The sequence below is a fragment of the Leucoraja erinacea genome, chromosome 30 (assembly GCF_028641065.1).
Source record: "Leucoraja erinacea ecotype New England chromosome 30, Leri_hhj_1, whole genome shotgun sequence".
Lineage (NCBI taxonomy): Eukaryota > Metazoa > Chordata > Chondrichthyes > Rajiformes > Rajidae > Leucoraja > Leucoraja erinaceus.
In genome coordinates this window covers 14,268,227-14,286,280 of record NC_073406.1, presented here as the reverse complement: position 1 = coordinate 14,286,280, position 18,054 = coordinate 14,268,227, and the positions used below count along the sequence as shown (strand labels likewise).

The 18,054-nt window shown below is 41.7% G+C and overlaps 1 protein-coding gene across 7 annotated transcripts in view; it reads left to right on the top strand.

The window, feature by feature from the left end:
- hspg2 (heparan sulfate proteoglycan 2) overlaps window positions 1-18,054 on the top strand; it is a 350,599-nt gene that overhangs the window by 294,495 nt on the left and 38,050 nt on the right. For all 7 annotated transcript variants that reach the window (XR_008725893.1, XM_055659492.1, XM_055659493.1 and 4 more), the window contains 13 exons: window positions 1,517-1,712; window positions 4,019-4,198; window positions 4,657-4,917; window positions 5,143-5,305; window positions 5,778-5,875; window positions 7,461-7,727; window positions 8,728-8,840; window positions 9,777-9,924; window positions 10,344-10,460; window positions 12,715-12,799; window positions 13,430-13,574; window positions 14,817-14,919; window positions 16,386-16,495. Coding sequence is in view for 6 of the 7 variants with exons in the window: in XM_055659492.1 (XP_055515467.1) it covers window positions 1,517-1,712; window positions 4,019-4,198; window positions 4,657-4,917; window positions 5,143-5,305; window positions 5,778-5,875; window positions 7,461-7,727; window positions 8,728-8,840; window positions 9,777-9,924; window positions 10,344-10,460; window positions 12,715-12,799; window positions 13,430-13,574; window positions 14,817-14,919; window positions 16,386-16,495 (1,986 nt within the window). In the remaining variant the exon portion in view is untranslated. The remainder of the gene's footprint in view (window positions 1-1,516; window positions 1,713-4,018; window positions 4,199-4,656; window positions 4,918-5,142; window positions 5,306-5,777; window positions 5,876-7,460; window positions 7,728-8,727; window positions 8,841-9,776; window positions 9,925-10,343; window positions 10,461-12,714; window positions 12,800-13,429; window positions 13,575-14,816; window positions 14,920-16,385; window positions 16,496-18,054) is intronic.

Below are 18,054 nucleotides of genomic sequence, written 5' to 3'. Positions count from 1 at the left end.
GTTGTCGTGTTACATCGTTGTAGTGTTACATTTACAAAGAGAAAGTAGACATTAGAGAGGCTGCTCTGTGCGAAGGACAGACCCTACATCCACAGTCAGTAGACTGTCATTGGATTAATTAAAGTGGCAGTGTCCACCTCAGATGAACATGGAGCATAGAATATACACTTCACTTATTTCCACATTAAAACATCTGGTTACATTTATTTATAAAGTCAGCAGTACAAGGAAATTAGCAAGCTTGCGCTGATGCAGTGCAGATGTTGGTATGCTTTTAATGAAGTCAGCAAATACTCTCAGCAGTGTGCCCCTGCTTATGTAGAGCCTCATTTGCTGGCACAATGTCCGTAACCTTGCACTGCAATCAGCTGTAGATCAGTCAGTTAAACTGCATCTTTAAGTAGAGAATCATACCGAGATTGTCTACGGAATTGATGGTTGGATTAACAAACTCCACAGCAAATTCTGGCTTTCGGCTGGTTTGTTTCTCAGAATTATGAAGAATTTCTTTGAAGTTGAAAATCCAGTGACCTTTGAACTTTAAACATTATCTTAGAATGTCCTCAAAAAGGCCTTCAGATGTCTCTTGCCACCTAACAACCCATAACCGATCCAGGCTGTGCTTGATAATGCTTAAGTCTCGTGGTGTGCAAATATCATTTGCAATCCCTTGCGTCTCCAAATGTATAAGCATAACAGCACCAAGAAAAGCCATTATATTCCGCAGAATATCAAAACAAGTATCATTTAAAAATCTCAATTAAATCTACTATTAATTATGTATCTACTTAAAATCTTACATTTGCACATACTAACTTGCAGCAAAACCTTATTACTTATGGTCATGTTAGGATCACTTTTATGTATTGACATTCTTCATTAAATGTCCAATTGCTATTCCCATTGGAAACATCTTGAGTGAATATTCTGTTGTAATTGCACCATCCCAACATTGCATACTGGGATGTAGTCCCGAACTGTGTAAACCCAACACTTCATCCTTCACTACAGAGAAAACCGTGCCCTCCAGCAGATAGAATCAGTGTGTAAAAACGAGGACAATCTGAACCATAAAACAAGAACCAAGTTAAACCAACTCTAAACTGGCCCAATCAAAGTCAACTCTTTATCCCAACTTTGCCTTCATTGTTGTACATTTTCCTTAGATCTGTCAGACCACTACCATGAGTGATCACCAAACACACTCATTTTGTGTTACTTCATTTTTAATAATTTAAGACTAGTACCTCAAAAGAGGGGGAAACAGTCAAATACAAAAAGGCTCAGAGTGCTGGAGTAATCCAGCAAGTTGGGAAGCATCTCTGAAGAACATGGATAGGCAACGTTTCAAGTCAACGTTTCGGGGCGGGACCCTTCCTCAATTAATGAGTTGCTCCAGCATTTTGTGTCTATTTTTGTAAACCAGCATCTGCAGTTCTGCCTACATTCAAATACTAAGATTGTACTGCTGAATTTTGTGCCAGTCTAATCCCAGTTTCTGAACTTTCTGTTTCAGATATCCTCTGCCCGGCTGCAGGATTCTGGAACCTACACCTGCAGGTCGAGAAATATGTTTGGCACAACAGAGGCGCAGGTGGAGGTCATAGTCGACCGTTCACCCTCCACCCCTCAGACTCCTCAGGTCACTGCAGAAGAACCTTCAATAACCACCACCGCAGGCCAGATTGCTACCCTGCGCTGCTCAGCCACTGGTATGTCATGACGTAGACATAGTCTACTGTGAATCGTGAGGCTTTTTGGATATCATTGATGATATAATCTCCTCTTCCCTATCTGCCTTATTTACACCTCTTGAGTGATTGAGAGTGTCCACAAAGAATAAGTGTAGAATGTCAGTAGGCTCAGGATGACTATTTCACACACAAACATTGTGGGTCGAAGGGCCCGTTCCTGCACTATACCATTCTATGTTCTATGTAAGACTGAGGGATGGTCTTTAGTAAGGGCAAATCATGGGCACCTCAATAAATATGTTTTAAATTCTTTGTTGAAGTAAGCGGCCATAATATTGCAGGAGGTTAAAGGAAAACCTAAGTATTGTTGCAATAAGGAAAAATGGTTAATTTCACTGTGTGTCCATGCTGGATTTCTCTGCTTCTTATCGTTCCAGTAAAGGTCAGACCTTTTCAGACAAGGAAAGGATATTTGTTCCAAGGGATTCACTGGCATTTCAACAGTCATCTTGATTTCTTAAAATGCCAGCTAACTTGGAACCTATTTTTCAATCATCATTCTAAAATACACCTGATCTCTCTTGGCTTCATTAGACCCTTATTGTATTTATCTTGCATCCTTTGGGTCAGGAAATGTCCCATTTTTTTTCTCCTTTGTGTTCCCAGTTTCCTGATTTGATTTTGTCTCTGGCATTTTGAACACTGCCTGGATCTGTTTTAAAATTAATAAATTTGAGAACTTCAACTGGCTTACCACAGAATTTCTCTTTATGGTAAAAAATCGAGCCCATCTTCCCTTTATTGTTGCACCCAAGCTCCTGAGAATCTGGAATTACTTTGTAGCTTGATGCTTTACCCACACACAGGGAAGCAATATCGTCATTCTGAGCTGCTAAAAGATCTTCTTTATACTGGCTCACTTCTCGCTCCACTCTTATTCCTGATGTTGGATTTGTACCTAAAATGTTGACAATATCTTCCCCCCCCCCCCCCACTGATGATTTGCAAACAAATAAAACGGTCCCTTTGGCCCAACGTGTCCATGCCAACCAAAATCCACCATCTAAACTAAACCCATTTCCCCACATTTGACCAATATCCCTCTAAACCGTTCCTATCCATGTACCTGTCCAAGTGTCTTTTAATTGCTATTATAGTATTTGCTTCAACCACTTCCTCTGGCAGCTCATTCCATTTACCCACAGCCCTCTGAGTGAAAATGCTTCCCCTTGGGTTTGTACTAAATCGTGCCCCACTCACCTCATAACAGCATTGGAACAGGTCCTTCATCCCGCAATCTTTTAACAATAATAATAATACATTTTATTTATGGGCGCCTTTCAAAAGTCTCAAGGACACCTTACAGAATTTAACAAGAGTAAAAAACATATCATCGGAGTAAAATAAATAATAAAGACATCACCAATACACAAATTAAAGACAGAATTTGATCCAAAGACAAAAAAATCGAAAACACAATGTGAAGAGAGAGCAGCGGCAGCTAAACCGCGCCAGTGTACACTCTCCCTTCCGACAGCCATTATGGTGCCAAGTTAAACTGATCTGATCTCCCTTACATTATCCATGTCCCTCTATTCCCAGCGCTTCCATGTGCCTTTCGAAAAGCCTCTTATATGTCACTATTATATCTGCCTCCACCACTACCACCCCTGGCTGGGTGTCCCAGGCTCCCACCATTCTCTGTGTAAAAAACTTGCCTGGCACATCTCCATTAAAATGTATCCCTCTAACCTTCTAGCTATGCTCTCTGGTGTTGGACATTCCCACCCTGCGGAAAGATATTCTGACTATCTACCCTATCTATGCCTCTCATAATTTTACATAATTTTGGAGCCCCCCCTTGGCACTTTTCTAACCTGCTCTGTAATCTCATGCCTCACGCCTCCATCATAAATGTCCTCAATTTATTTCTGACTCAGAAGCATTTTGAGTTCCATTGCAAGCGAACCTACATTGGAAATTGTGTTTTAAAGTTGATTGATATTTCCAGTGAGATTTGCACTGGTTTTGAATCGCTTAAAAGAAGCAGAGCTCGTATCATTTCAAAGAGTATGTAGGCTGACCATGGGTGATACATCCTAATTGTTGGCCACTTTATCAAACCTCCGCTAGACCAGCGTCGCTTGGAGCTGAAGAGACCAATGCGGGACATTGAAGAGAATCAATTTCAAAGAGATTTAGAATTAAGAATTTAGATATCTTACATTAAATACCATGTATCCATTAGAACAAAAGAAAATCAAATTTAAAATGTGACTTCCTGTAGGAATTAACCTTTGATTTTTCCCCTCTGGTCTCTGCAGGTTATCCCACTCCAATTATTCAATGGTCTAAACTGCGGGCCCCGTTGCCATGGCAGCATAAGATTGTTGATGGATCATTGGTTATCCCTAATGTCGGACTACAGGATTCGGGCCAGTACATCTGTAATGCCTCCAATTCAGCTGGATTCAATGAGCTCTTCATAATGCTGGATGTAGAAAGTAAGTACAATCCCATTGGGATAAAGCCAAATCTGTGGGAAGAGAAACAGAGTTAATGCTTCAGGTGATAAACATAAAAAGCTGGAGTAACTCAGTGGGTCAGGCAGCATCTCTGGAGAAAAATAATTTTAGCCATCTATATCTCTCCTCGATCTTTGGTATAAACTAGCATCTGCAGTTCCTTTCGACACGTCGATTTGTTGCACCATCAGGCTTTCAGCTCCAGAGTCATGCACTCAGTGACCATGTGGAAATTCTGAGGTGACATGACATGCTACAGGAGATGCTCTGTGACCTTTGCTGGAGTGTTACTCTAGAAGAGTCAACTGATGGCCACTTGATTGTAATTGCTGAAAGTGATCATGTACTCTCTCCCAATCCTGAAATAACCATTGCTTTGTGCCAGGTCACTGGCAGGTGTTATGATGGTCCTCATGCTAACTTCCCTTGTTCCTTAGCCACACCGTACGCCACCTTCGATGTGGAGACTGTCTCTGTGCGTGTGGGCGAGATCGTCCGGTTACACTGCCTGTCCCAAGGAACCCCGCCGATCACATATGAATGGTCCAAAGTCAATGGAACCTTACCAGACCGGGCTGTCAAACGCAATGGAATCCTGCAGATTAACCTTGCCGTGGTGTCTGACTCGGGCCGGTACAAGTGTCTGGTGAAGAACAAAGTTGGTCAAAGTGATGCTATTGCAACAGTAAATGTGAAATGTGAGTACTATGTCTTCGTTCCCCAATCATTTTACTCCTCGATCTTGCCTTCTTCTCCACTATAATCACTGTCTGTTAGTAAATCACGGGAATGGAAGCATTCCTAACCCTACCCTGGTAGGGTTGGGAATCTCAGCAGCTACTTTGGGTGGAACATGTTCATTAACAGTAACGTGACACTGACCGGAGGCTCTCTCTTCACTTCTATGCCGTTTACGACACCAGCTCCCCCCGCAGTGCGAATATCACCACAGATTGAGGTGAAAAATATCGGTGGCACTGTGGAATTCACCTGCTCGGTTATCGGTCACCCAACACCCAGGATCGAGTGGTTGAAGGAAGGAGGACATTTGCCACCAAATCACAAAGTCTCCAAAGGAGTCTTGAGGTAGGACGATTGTAATTTTCTACAACCCTTCTCCAACAGCAGCCACTCAGCATGTGTATGAAGGAGTGGTGTTGCCTTTCAACGGGAGCTTCACAGCTCAAACAGCATCAAAATGTTAAGTGTGGACACAAAATGCTGGAGTAATTCAGCGGGTCAGCGATAGAGACAGATGTGAGCTCCAGAGGGACACGTTGTTGTGAACTGTGGAACTAGTTAATGGACTTATAGTGGATGGGGGGAAAGAAAGGGTTTTGTAGAAGATGTATCATCTTCCTTCCACTTCACAATTATGCACCACTTTGTGTTGGTCTATCACATAAAATCCCAATAAAATACATTTACGTGTGTGGTTGTAACGTGACAAAATGTGGAAAAGTTCAAGGGGTATGAAAACTTTTGCAAGCCACTGTAATCAGTTCATTTTGAAATGGTGTTTATCTGACGTTAAATTCCATTGTTGGTGATCTTACAGAATTCAAAACATACAGGAAGGAAATGAAGGAGTTTACATCTGCAGAGCATTGAACCAATTTGGGCAGGCACAGGACAGTGCCAAACTGGTCATCCAAGGTAGGTCTTAGATACTTTGTTGGCTCAAAGAAGTGCTACTTTTAGTTCTGCACACAGCACTCCCACATGTGGTCCCACCTGCAACCTGACAACTGCATCATGATGTCACACGTTGATCTGGTCACCCAGTATTGGAAGTATGTCATTAAGTTGGAAAGGATATAGAAGAGATTCACCAGGACGTTGCCACTGCTTGTGGGCTTGAATTATAGTGAGAGGTTGGGTAAGCTGAGATTTTTTTATTTTGAACGAAGGACGGTCAGGGGTGACTTTATCGAGGTGTGCAAGAGCATGTGGGGCATAGATAATATAAAAGCTCACAGTCTTTTTCCCAGTCTAAAACTGGAGGACAATAGACAATAGGTGCAGGAGTCGGCCACATTCACACGAGTTCTGTATTGCCCCACTTTCTTATATATTCCCTACACACAAGGGGCGACTTACAGATGCCAAGTCCACAAGTCTTTGGGATGTGGGAGTAAACTGGAGGATTCATCAAGGGCTGGAGAGGGGTGATAACTCAAAGGTGGGAGCTTCAAACATCCTCACAGTGTATAGGCCTGGTCCTGCGTATGGGAACTTTTTCAGGAGAATTAAACTTGATTTACTGGAAACTCAATGATTAGATTCTGAGTTCTCAATGACAGCAACGTGAGCATCTGTGAAGAACATGCTGCTATGTTCTTCTTGATAAAGACTCCGATATAGATATTGATATCATGGGCAAATCATTTTACAGATATCCATTGAAGAACTGGCAACCAATATCAAGGATTGGTCTTTCCAAGTATAGCCGGGAGATATAATTTTTGTGTGGGATTTTGACCTGAGCATTTGGAAATAGGTGAAAAATAATCAAAGAAAAGGAATCTGTCGGAAGGATTGTAATGACTTTTCAAGATTAGGTCTGGTTTAGATGCACCGTTATATGTGAATAGCCAGACAACAGTGGTGCAACAGGTAGAGCTGCTGCCTCACAGCTCCATGTCTGTGTGGAGTTTGCACGTTCTCCCTATGACCAAGTTGGTTCCTTCCACATGCTACCGTTTCCTCCCACATCCCAAAGACGTGTGGGTTTGTGGCTTAATTGGCATCTGTAAATCGTCCCTGGTGTACAGAGAATAAATAAGAAGGTGAGGCAACATAGAACTAGTGTGAAGCGGAGATTGGTGGTCAGTCAGTGGGCTGAAGGACCTGTTTCCTTGCTGTGTCTCTGAACTAAACTAAACTCAAAGAGAAGAATGGCTAGGTGGGTGAGTTGCAAAAACAGTGCCATTGGACCCAAAAGTGCACACCCTCAAATGTTGGGAGAGTGAGAAACATAAACCATTGAACACATTAGAAATCTATTGGTCACCTGCAACATTGAGATAACAAACACTGTAGACTTCAGCAAGTCCTCTGGTGGAGGAAGTTTTATGGAATAATAATGACTTTTCCCATTGGGACAGGTAGCACCTCTGGAGAAAAGGAATGGGTGACGTTTCGGATTTAGGTTCTTCTTCAGCCCTTTGTGTCTCTCTTCGGTTTAAACCAGCATTTGCAGTTCCTTCCCACACATAACTTTCCCCGTGTTCATTTTCAGCCCTACCCATCGTCATGATAAATGTGAGGACGTCTATGCAGATGGTGATGGTCGGAGGCTCGGTGGAGTTCGAATGTGAGGCCATTGGGGATCCACAGCCTTTTGTCAAGTGGAGTAAGGTGGAGAGCGAGCTACCTCCTGAGGTCATGATCAAGAATGGAATGCTGAAATTTGAACACGTGAAGGAGTCTGATGCTGGGCGTTACAGATGCACGGCCACCAATGATGTGGGGTCTGTGCAGTCCGAGGTGGTTCTGTATGTACAGAGTAAGTGAAGCCTGAATTGTTCCACATTTTGTGTAGGAAGGAACTATAGATGCTGGGTAGTTTGTTCCATATAGCCACCACTCTTTGTGTGAAAAGTTACTTTGTACATTGATAAGCAGGAAAAACACTGTTTTGGAAAAAGTACCAATCTCGGGCCAAATAATTATAATTTAAAATAGTTTTCTAGTTCCCGAATCAAAATTGTGTTATAACAAATAGAATTTGATGTTTCATCCATCATGCGATATCCAATTCTCAGTATGGTGATGCATGTTACAGCAAAACTATCTGTACTTAGATTGTCTAAAAGTGGCAGCAATTTCCGTGCAATGTTGTTTCCAAATCCCTTAATAAATTGAAGACCTCTGTTAGGTTTATGGCCTCCAAGCGTGACTCTTGCAACACACTCCTGGATGCTTTCCTACCTTTGTTAAAATGAAGCACATCCAAAACTCTGCTATCCTTGTTCTCACTTGGCAGATTTCCTGAACTCAGTTTCACAGCTTGACTTGGCTGGATTTGAACTCGCAGTCTCCAGGTTGCTTGTCCCAGTCCCACTCCACATCGCCTTAGGCTGCTGCCTCTGGGAAATCTGTAGCAAGGCCTGGTTCCAAAATAATTCCCAGATGTCAGTCAGTAAAAAAACATTATTTCCAGATGTGGTGAGAGTCCAGTTCTAATCTGTTTGATTCTTAATGCCCTTTGGGAAATCAGGATATAGGCATGATATATGAATTTACTAACATTGGCCGCATCCCAAGAAGTAATATAAATACAACCAAAACTAAGCCATTCCTAGATCTTTCATTCACTCCTGATTACTGCAGCAGCAATACTATGGTCGCATTTCAATTATTTGGCTCCATAAATTATTATTCAATTTAGTATGTATTTTCGAATTTCTTTCCATTGTTTTGATACAAGCAATGCGTCAAGAAATATCTTGAAAGGTTTACTCTGAGGGTTGCAATGTTATTAACAACATCCCTATTTTTTGTAGCTGTTCCTATGATTGCCCCTCACCCAGAGCTGAAAGAAGTAGCAATTGGATCCACGGCCGTCTTCCCGTGTCTAGCCTCCGGGTTCCCAGTGCCAGAGGTCACCTGGAGTAAGGTAGTTACTTCACTTCATACTTTAAATTCATTAAACATAAGGCTTGACTATACTAGCATATCAATTAGATAGTGATGTATTGTCTATATGGAATTCCAGAAAGGATTGGTTTAGTTTGCATGTAAACATTTAGAGGGAGATAGACACAAAAAGCTGGGAGTAACTCAGTGGATCAGACAGTATCTCTGGAGAAAAGTGTCGGGTCGAGATCCTTCTTCAGACTGAGTCTGGATCTGAACCCCTCCAACAAGGGTTGGTGTTTGCTTGTAGATAGATGGACAATCATAAGGTATATATGGGCTCAAAGATAGCATGAGACAATAGATACTCCCTAGCATTTACAGAAGAGGTTCAGCTCCTCTCCATGTTTATTCAGTGTTATTATTGATATTCATTAATGATAAGCCATATGTGGATGCAGTAAAATTCATGGATGGGAATGATAAAGAGAGTAGGGAGCATTCATTGTAGTTCGCTCCATAGATGCTGCTGCACCCGCTGAGTTTCTCCAACATTTTTGTGTACCTTCGATTTTCCAGCATCTGCAGTTCCTTCTTAAACAATTCATTGTAGTTTAATCAGGGCATCCCTATATCACTGAGATAATTCACAGACTGGATTGTGGCTGAATTATTTTCCAGTTGAGGTCTTTGGTGATGATTTGCAGTCTGCATATATCTAAATCTTCCAAAACAGGTTTGTTACCCAGTTTGTTGGGTAAAATCCTACGGTCCTTTTTTATTAGTTTTGTCCTCCCCGTGTTCAACTACTGGTAAATATTGGGCTGATGCCAAGGTTCTTGGATATATTGCTACTCATGACGAGTAAGCCTACCTCAAAACATATGTTTGGCCAAGCCTGGAATGAGATGGTTTGTTCTGTGTGGGGTTCTCGGAGGCTTCCGTTCCATTCTCACATGCTTGTGATTACTTTTAGCTGGAGGGAGAGCTCCCCCCTGGGGCCAATGTCGAGAACAACGTGTTGACCATACTGTCCGCTGCCCCCGAACACACTGGAACATACGTCTGCACAGCCACAAATGAGCAGGGAACCGAGACAGCCTACGCCATGCTCCAAGTCCGAGGTACCGCTAAGAGCCCTCTGTAGAACATGCTCCACAATATCTGTTACATTAGACTCATTTAGTAGTGTGCAGTTGTGTTAAAATGGAATCTTACAATCTCATTGCAGTACCTTTACAATGTAAACCAAGCGTATTTCAAAATGAGCAAGATCTTTAATGAACTCTAGGTTGTACACGCCTGACTTATGTACATCCCATACATGGGGACGAGCATTTGAGAGACGAGCAGGATGGATTTGTCAGCTGATGTGGGGCTGCAGCCATCTTCTGTTGAGTAAGATCGTGGTCCACAGGTGCATTTCCAACTGCGAACTGTTTGGGCTAAGAACCTCATGGAGATTACTGCTTTAAATGTTGAATATTATTGGTGTTTCCTTCATCCTGCTTCACAAAACCTTGTTACATTTTTGTTATTGCAGAACGCAAGGTTCCGTACTTCACACAGACCCCCATCTCCTACATTGCCGTGCCCACCATAAAGGATGCCTACCACCAGTTTGAAATCAAAATAACATTCCGTCCAGATGCAGCTGACGGTAAGCCTCTTTCTCTCGGTTTCCTCCTAATCGATCCCCAAAGCCCTAAATCAAGTCTAGGTAGGTGCGTCTAGCTTTAAGTTCACCCAGTAGAAACAAGGAACTGTAGATGCTGATTTACAAGGAAAGACACAACAGATCAGGCAGTATCCTTCGAGAAGGTGAATGGGTGACATTCCAGGTTGGGACCCTTCTGAAGGTTTGCACCAATGTAACAAGTAGACATGCTTTCAGAATCAATTGAAATGGAGGAAAAAGCTTGAGGGTATCAGGGAGACTCCTGGCTTTTATGGCTCAGTTTTGTCAGCCAATCTCTCCACCTTACCAGACGCAATGCTCCCTTCCCCCCTCAACCATACCTAGAAAATATGTTGGTGCATAATCATCAATAGTAACCAAGAATTCTGCTGTTTGATAGAAATAACTGGAAAATAAAAAATATAAATTAAATTTAGCTAAATAAGATGGTTTCATTAGGGAAGCCTCAAGGAAGTCAACAATGTTTAATTGTTACATGTACCAAAACCAAACAATGGAAATCTCACTTGCTGCAGCATAACACAGTACTCACTATACAATATCATAAACAAACATTAAAAAGTGCGATAATTTTTTTAATGGACCCTAATGCAACCAATATAGTTGAGCCGGTGTTAGTAACGTTCAATAGCCTGATGGCTGTTGAGAAGAAGCTGTTCATGAACCTAGTGGTCATGGGTTTCAGAGTCCAATCCCTTCTTCCCAATGGCAAGAGTGAAATGAGAGCATGGCCTGGGTGATGTGGGTCCTTAATGATGTCGGCTGCCTTTTTGAGGTAGTGCCTCCTATAGTTCCCTTTGATGATGGGGAAGTCAGTACCCGTGATGGACCAGGCATAGTTCACCACTTTTTGGAATCGCCTTTGTTCCTGGGCATGTGAGTGGCTGAACCAGGCCGTGATATAACTAGCTGATAAGTTTGGTATCCTATACCTGTAGTCATCAAAATGAAGAAGTATTTCCTTAAATTTAATGCAGTGAGCAGTGGAAACTGTATCTGGAATCTTGATTCCAAGTGATGGTGAAGGTGTCCATGAGTTGTGGGCCACCACTCAAAGCTGTTTTGTAGTCGGCCCTGGTGATGTTTGGCCCATTTGCAGTAAATTTACTCTTCAAATTTACTCTTACCAAGTAAACTGAGAGGACCCACAGTGCAGGAGCAGGAAGAGACTGTAGGTTCCTCCCTGTGTCTGACAATGTCTCCCTGGTCCCCAGAGGATGAAGGGTCCAGTTGATGGATTTACCCATTGCTGCTTCTGCAATGGGAAGGTCACAGTTGTGTTCAATCCAATAGGTCAAGATGAATTTGAGCTGTCCAAAGGAAATACCCAATTCCACAGATCCTACTCCCATTCCTGGGAAAGGCAGTTATTAGACGTTGATAAACAAACTTCAATTGAGTCTTAACTGTTAGTGACTTCTCTACCTGCAAGATTCCTAAACCATGTATTCAATCCAATAGCCAATCACTTTCAGCATTTGCCACATAACTCTAGTCATAATATGGATCTGTATTTATAACAATCTTTGCTCAAGATACGGCAGTCTGTAAATCTGTAACTTGTCTGTTCACTTTTGCTTACTGTTCCTTTGTGTTTCTCTGTGTTCTATTTCCAAGCTCTCTTACTGTACTCTGGTGAGTTTGTGCTGCATCTCGGCAAGTCCCACCCATTGCTTTTGTTAAAGTGTGCTTTATATTTGAATTGAATTGCATGCTGTTATTTATTTTTAATTACTAAAAAGAAACACTCCAAAAATAGTCAATACTCATTGAGTTTAAATCATAGATCAATGCCTGGCTTGAGTTGGGGGAAAGTGGGTTGCTGCCAATAAAGCAGATCAAATTGCTGTAATGAATAATAATGCAATGAAATGATCTAATCACCTGGAGGAACAATCTGAGAAGCTTTGTGATCTCCTCCTATTCTGACATTCTGCAGAATATCCCCGTGATAACTGTGTGCTAATATTAACAACTAGAGTTTCCATCAATCAGGGTAAAGTGGAGCTAATCGAACAGCTCTTTCAAAGAACTGCCACAGATTTGATGGGCTGTATGATCCATGCTGTATGACCCTATAATTTCAAATTAATATAACATTTACATTGGCTTGAGGGAGGTCATGATCATGCAATGCAAATGCTTTTATAAATGTTTTTGGATTCTTGACAAGTACAAAAATAATTTTTCCATTGAACCTCCTCATTCTCTGCAGGTATGATCATTTACAATGGCCAAAGAAAAAACACTGGAGCAGATTTCATCTCCTTTTCATTAGTGGGAGGCCGACCTGAATTCAGGTAAGGAACAAACTTTAGGTCAAAACTGGATGCCCTTGAAATATTTTGAAGGTTAAAAACCTTGGGTAAACTTATGAACAGATTTGTGAGAATTATGCTTTCAGTCATATCCCCATTAGTGTCTGCACACAATTGGTGCCACAACCTGGTTGTCCAGAAGCAGCCAACATAAGGAAGAAGGGTCTCACCCCGAAACGCCACCCATTCCTTTCCTCCAGTGATGCTGCCAGTCCTGCTGAGTCAGTCCAGCTTTTTGTGTCTATAACCAAAGACTTATCCAACCCCGATCATTCCTTCTTCTCCTTGCCTCCATTCAGCAGAAGGTACAGAAAATTGAAAGTGTGTATCATCAGACTCAGGAACAACTTCTCCTCTGTTATCAGGCTTCTAAATGGTCCTTGCACAAGCTAGGGTACTGTCCGATTCACCTCTACCCATTGTGGATATTGAACTTTGTCTATGGAAATGATGCGCTAAAATGCTGCGAACTATATTCTGAACATATTTATCCCTTAGCTCCATCCATCGTACTTGAGTTCAGTTTAATTGTACTTATCTATAGTAAATCTAATCTGTTTGTACACCTCTCGCTCACACTCACAGTTTTTTGATTATGTGTTTCCTCTGAAGGTTTGATGTGGGATCTGGCATGGCCACCATCCGTCATCCAAACCCCATCTCCCTGGGAGAATACCACACTGTGGTGTTGTATCGGAACTTAACTCGGGGCTCCCTGTATGTAGACGCCAACCTTCCTGTCAATGGCAGTTCTCAGGTAAGAGATTGGGCAATTGTGTGAAGTATCTCAATGTTGAGAGAATGAGTTTTGGTTTGCTGCCCTTTGTAGGTGTTGAGTGGTTTGTTCATCAGGAGTACAAATCTGATATTAAATAGGTATATCTCTTTCAATCTCTTTCTTTTTATTTCCTTTCTTTTTCTCTATTTTTTTTTATTTTTTTTTTCCTCTTTCCATCTCTTTCTACCTTTTCTCTGGGCTTTCTTTACTATCTCGCGAACTAACACTATCATCACTGCTTATGGTACTCTTTTCCTCTCTATCTTTGCTCGTCTCATTTTCTGTTCTATTCTGTTAAATTTGAAACAAGAAGTTGTACATGAACTGTAATATCTCATCATGTATTAGGTACTTATGTACTACATTATTGTACTTCTAATAAAAATAAAAAAATATATATTTTTTTTAAAAAGGAGTACAAATCTGAATACTAGCAATCTCTTGAACTTGGACCTTGTGTCTTAAACCTTGACTCCAGGAGTGGTTATCTAGGGGCAGCACAATGGTGCAGCAGTAGTGTTGCTGCCTTACAGCGCCAGAAACCCAGGTTTGATCCTGACTATGGGTGCTATCTGTACGGAGTTTGTTCGTTCTTCCTGTGACTGCATCAGTCTACTCCCAGTGCTCCATTTTCCTCCAACACTTCAAAAACGCACAATTTCGTAGGTTTATTGGCTTTGGAAAAATTGTAAATTGTCCCCAGTGTGTAGGATAGTGTTGGTGTATGGGGTGACCAAAGGTCCCGTTACCACACTGTATCTCTAAAGTTTAAAGTCTAACCTGGCCATTCAGTGGTAGTGCTGCTTTATTGAAGGTCTTTCTTTCACACAAAGAATCACATCACTTAAGACCATGAATGCCTCCTTTGGCATGATGTGATGAATGCCGGTATGTTCTACAGATATCCAGGCCACCATTCCTTCATTAACCAGCACCACCCAGAGCAGATTAAATGATCATTTTCTGTCAAGAGTAGATTAACTTTTGAAATAAATGACCATGGGAGTTACCTTGTATTGTTCTGAAGGCTTATTAAAATGCTACATTAACATAATGTTAGAACTGTGCAGCACAGAAGTAGGCCCTTTGGCCCAACATGTCTTAAGTATACAAGTTGACATACTGGTCTAATCTCACTTGCCTGCAATTTTGCCCCAATTATTCAGTCTGTCTTGTTCCATTTTTATCCTACTGAAATAATATGTTGCCCTTTGATTGTAGGGAAGTTTCCGGGGCCTGGATTTGAATGAAGAGCTGTACATCGGAGGATATCCCAACTTTGATAACATTTCTAAAGTAACTGGAAGTAACAGTGGGTTTATGGGTAAGCAGGATGTCTGTAAAACGTTCCACTGAAAATTTGGTCAAAGCATCCCCACAGGCCTGAATAATTTGTATGCTAATGTTGCTTGCATGGGCCATGCCTAAAGATCGCAGTTCATAAGTGAGCCACCTCCAGTCCCCATCACAATCAGCCACACTTTCCAACCACATTTGTATCCAGCAGAAATAACCAACCCAGGCCACCTGCCAGGCCACTATTTTACTCCTGCAGGCTTTGAACCAGGGCAGATTTTATATAAGGGTCTGTCGGAATTTGCTTCCCCAGTGCACAACACTCACCTTGGTGTTCCCCACACCTATCGCATACTGAGCTCAAATCAGTCTACTTGAATCTGTTGCTATGATTACCTCGAAAGCAATGATCATTCTTTGCTCAAGGTTGAGAGACCAAGAAATGATGGTTGGAATTGTTCCGTGTCCTTTCTCTTGATGTGTTCTGGTTAGATGCTGTTCAGTGCAAGCTCACTAGACTGACCAGCCTGTATCAGCTCAACTGTCTCTAAGGGTTAGCCGTTACATTTCTGAAGGGGTGCCATTGAGCAGTGCTTCTGAGGGAAGGCTATAATCGCAGCCATTGTTGTGTGAATCCCCATATGCACACCTGTTTGCAGTAAGAAATATCTTGTCACGGACTGTACATACAGTGGGACTGTGACAGTATATACACTGTGCTGAAAAGTAAGGGCGGCACGGTGGCACCTTGCTGCAGAGTTGCTGCCTTACAGCGCTTGCATCTCCAGAGACCCGGGTTCGTTCCCTACTACGGGAGCTGTCTGTACGGAGTTTGTACATTCTCCCGTGACCTGTGTGGGTTTTCTCCGAGATCTTCGGTTTCCTCCTACACTCCAAAGACGTACAGGTTTGTAGGTTAATTGGCTTGTTATAAGTGTAAATTGTCCCTAGTGTGTGTAGGGCATTGTTAATGTGCGGGGATCGCATTGAGTCGGCGCGGACTCAGTGGGCCGAAGGGCCTGTTTCCATGCTGTTTCTCTAAACTAGACTAAACATAAATTATTTTGTATCACAATCAGGTCTTATAGCCATAGCAAACCAGTAGTTGAATTCTGACTGGTTTGGGCTCATAGATTTAGCTTAAAATGTTCAGTAATTATTCAATCCTAAAAATGTCAACAAACCACCTTCATCTTTTCCAGAGTTAGTTATTTCTCTGAATGGCGCTGATAACTACCTGCAAATTAATTGGTCACAGCGGGCATTAATTATGTTATGACCATGTTGATAACTCTCATAGCTGATCGAGAGCTGGTGGGAGTTGATGTAATGGAAAATGTATTTTACATCTACAATTGTGTAAAACAAATCTCCTTGCCAAATATGTAAATAGCACAATGATCAAGATGAAACGTATTGACTAGGTTGGAATGTGCTCTGACTAGGTTGTATCTGCCAACGTATGCGTTTTGATTCACTCTGTTCTTTGACCAGGTTGTATCCGCCAACTCATCATTCAAGGCGATGAGGTGATCTTCTCATCTCCAGACCTGAGAGCCAAGGGAATATCCAACTGCCCAGTCTGCAAAGACAATCCTTGCAAGGTGCGGGCTGTTTACCTCATTTGTCATTTGTCAAGTTTACAGTTACTCTCAAGGGACTTTGGAACTTTCACTTTTTAAAGACCCCAAAATTTTAAAGACCCCAACATTTTAAAGACCCGAGTGATGGTAGTCAGTGTGATGCCGGGGAATCCCAGTGAGACTGGGCTCCACCATTGGTCTCCACATGGAGTCCAGCAACAGTATCATGATAGAGCGATAAAACCTGTCCCTAAGGAGTCTTGAGCTCTCGTGCCTGGTAATTTGAATTGAAAGAACTGACCCATTAGCTGTCTATAACATGACTAACTTTGGGACCCTCCTATGAGAGTATCTCAGTTATATGGTGGTAAATGCAGTGAAGCTAAATATAAGATATTTGCTTATTGTCTTCACCCAATATTTTCTAATATTCAGCCTCTGATCGACCAACTTTTGCTTCCACTCCTACATTAATATAATCCATTTTTATTTCTTTCAAGTTTATTCTAATACTTATCATCTTACTTTTTAGAAGCATAGAAAATAGGTGCAGGAGTAGGCCATTCGGACCTTCGAGCCTGCACCGCCATTCAATATGACCATGGCTGATCATCCAACTCAGTATCCTGTACCTGCCTTCTCTCCATACCCCCTGCTACCTTTAGCCACAAGGGCCACATCTAACTCCCTCTTAAATATAGCCAACAAACTGGCTTGTCCTTTTCACTTGTCCTTTGCCGGTTTCTAAAACTGTTCTATAATTCAGGCTTCCTTAAAACTATAAGACATCGGAGCAGAATTAGGCCATTCGGCCCATCGAACCTGCTCTGCCATTCAATCATGGCTGATCCATTTTTCCCCTCTCAACCCCATTCTTGCTCTTATAAGTCAGTCAACAGAGTCTTAATTAAATCATTATGGATTTATGAATCACTTTCCTCATTGAGGTTTTATTTCTCAATAAGTTGTATAGTTATCGAGAATTCTAAAAAGTCTAAAATTCTAACAATTTTCCTTATATTATTTATCTATGATCACAGCTTTTGAACCACTTCTTCCAACCTGGCCCATAGGACTATCTAATGGCTTTATCCAAATTCAAAACTCTGTTTCAGTACATCAGTGTACCACTCTTGCGCTCATCATTAAATTCTTCCGTTCTCTGAACAGAGATCTCATTACAATCGCTTACTGCAAGATTGCTGATTAGCAATGCCTCATTTCACAAACTAAGATTGAATATATATTTTTCTGAGTTATTTACATTTTGCATTGCCCAAAGAACCTATTCTTAACTATCCCTAATGTGCTCTATTAACAACTTCTCACCCACTTTTGGTCATTTGATTTGTCCATTGCCTGAGGATTAAAGATACCCATGATTGTTGTAATCATCTTTGTAATGTGTTTTTCGTAGTTCTTGACCCATCATTTGTCCCAACAGTACAGCTCCTATACGGGGAGGGGCTGAGATAACATATTCCTGCTGGTGTGTTATTGAATTTCATGATCTCCTATTTCCATCAATAATATGATGTGAAGGAAGTCATGTCTCACCATTCTGATAGTTTTTTGAAGGG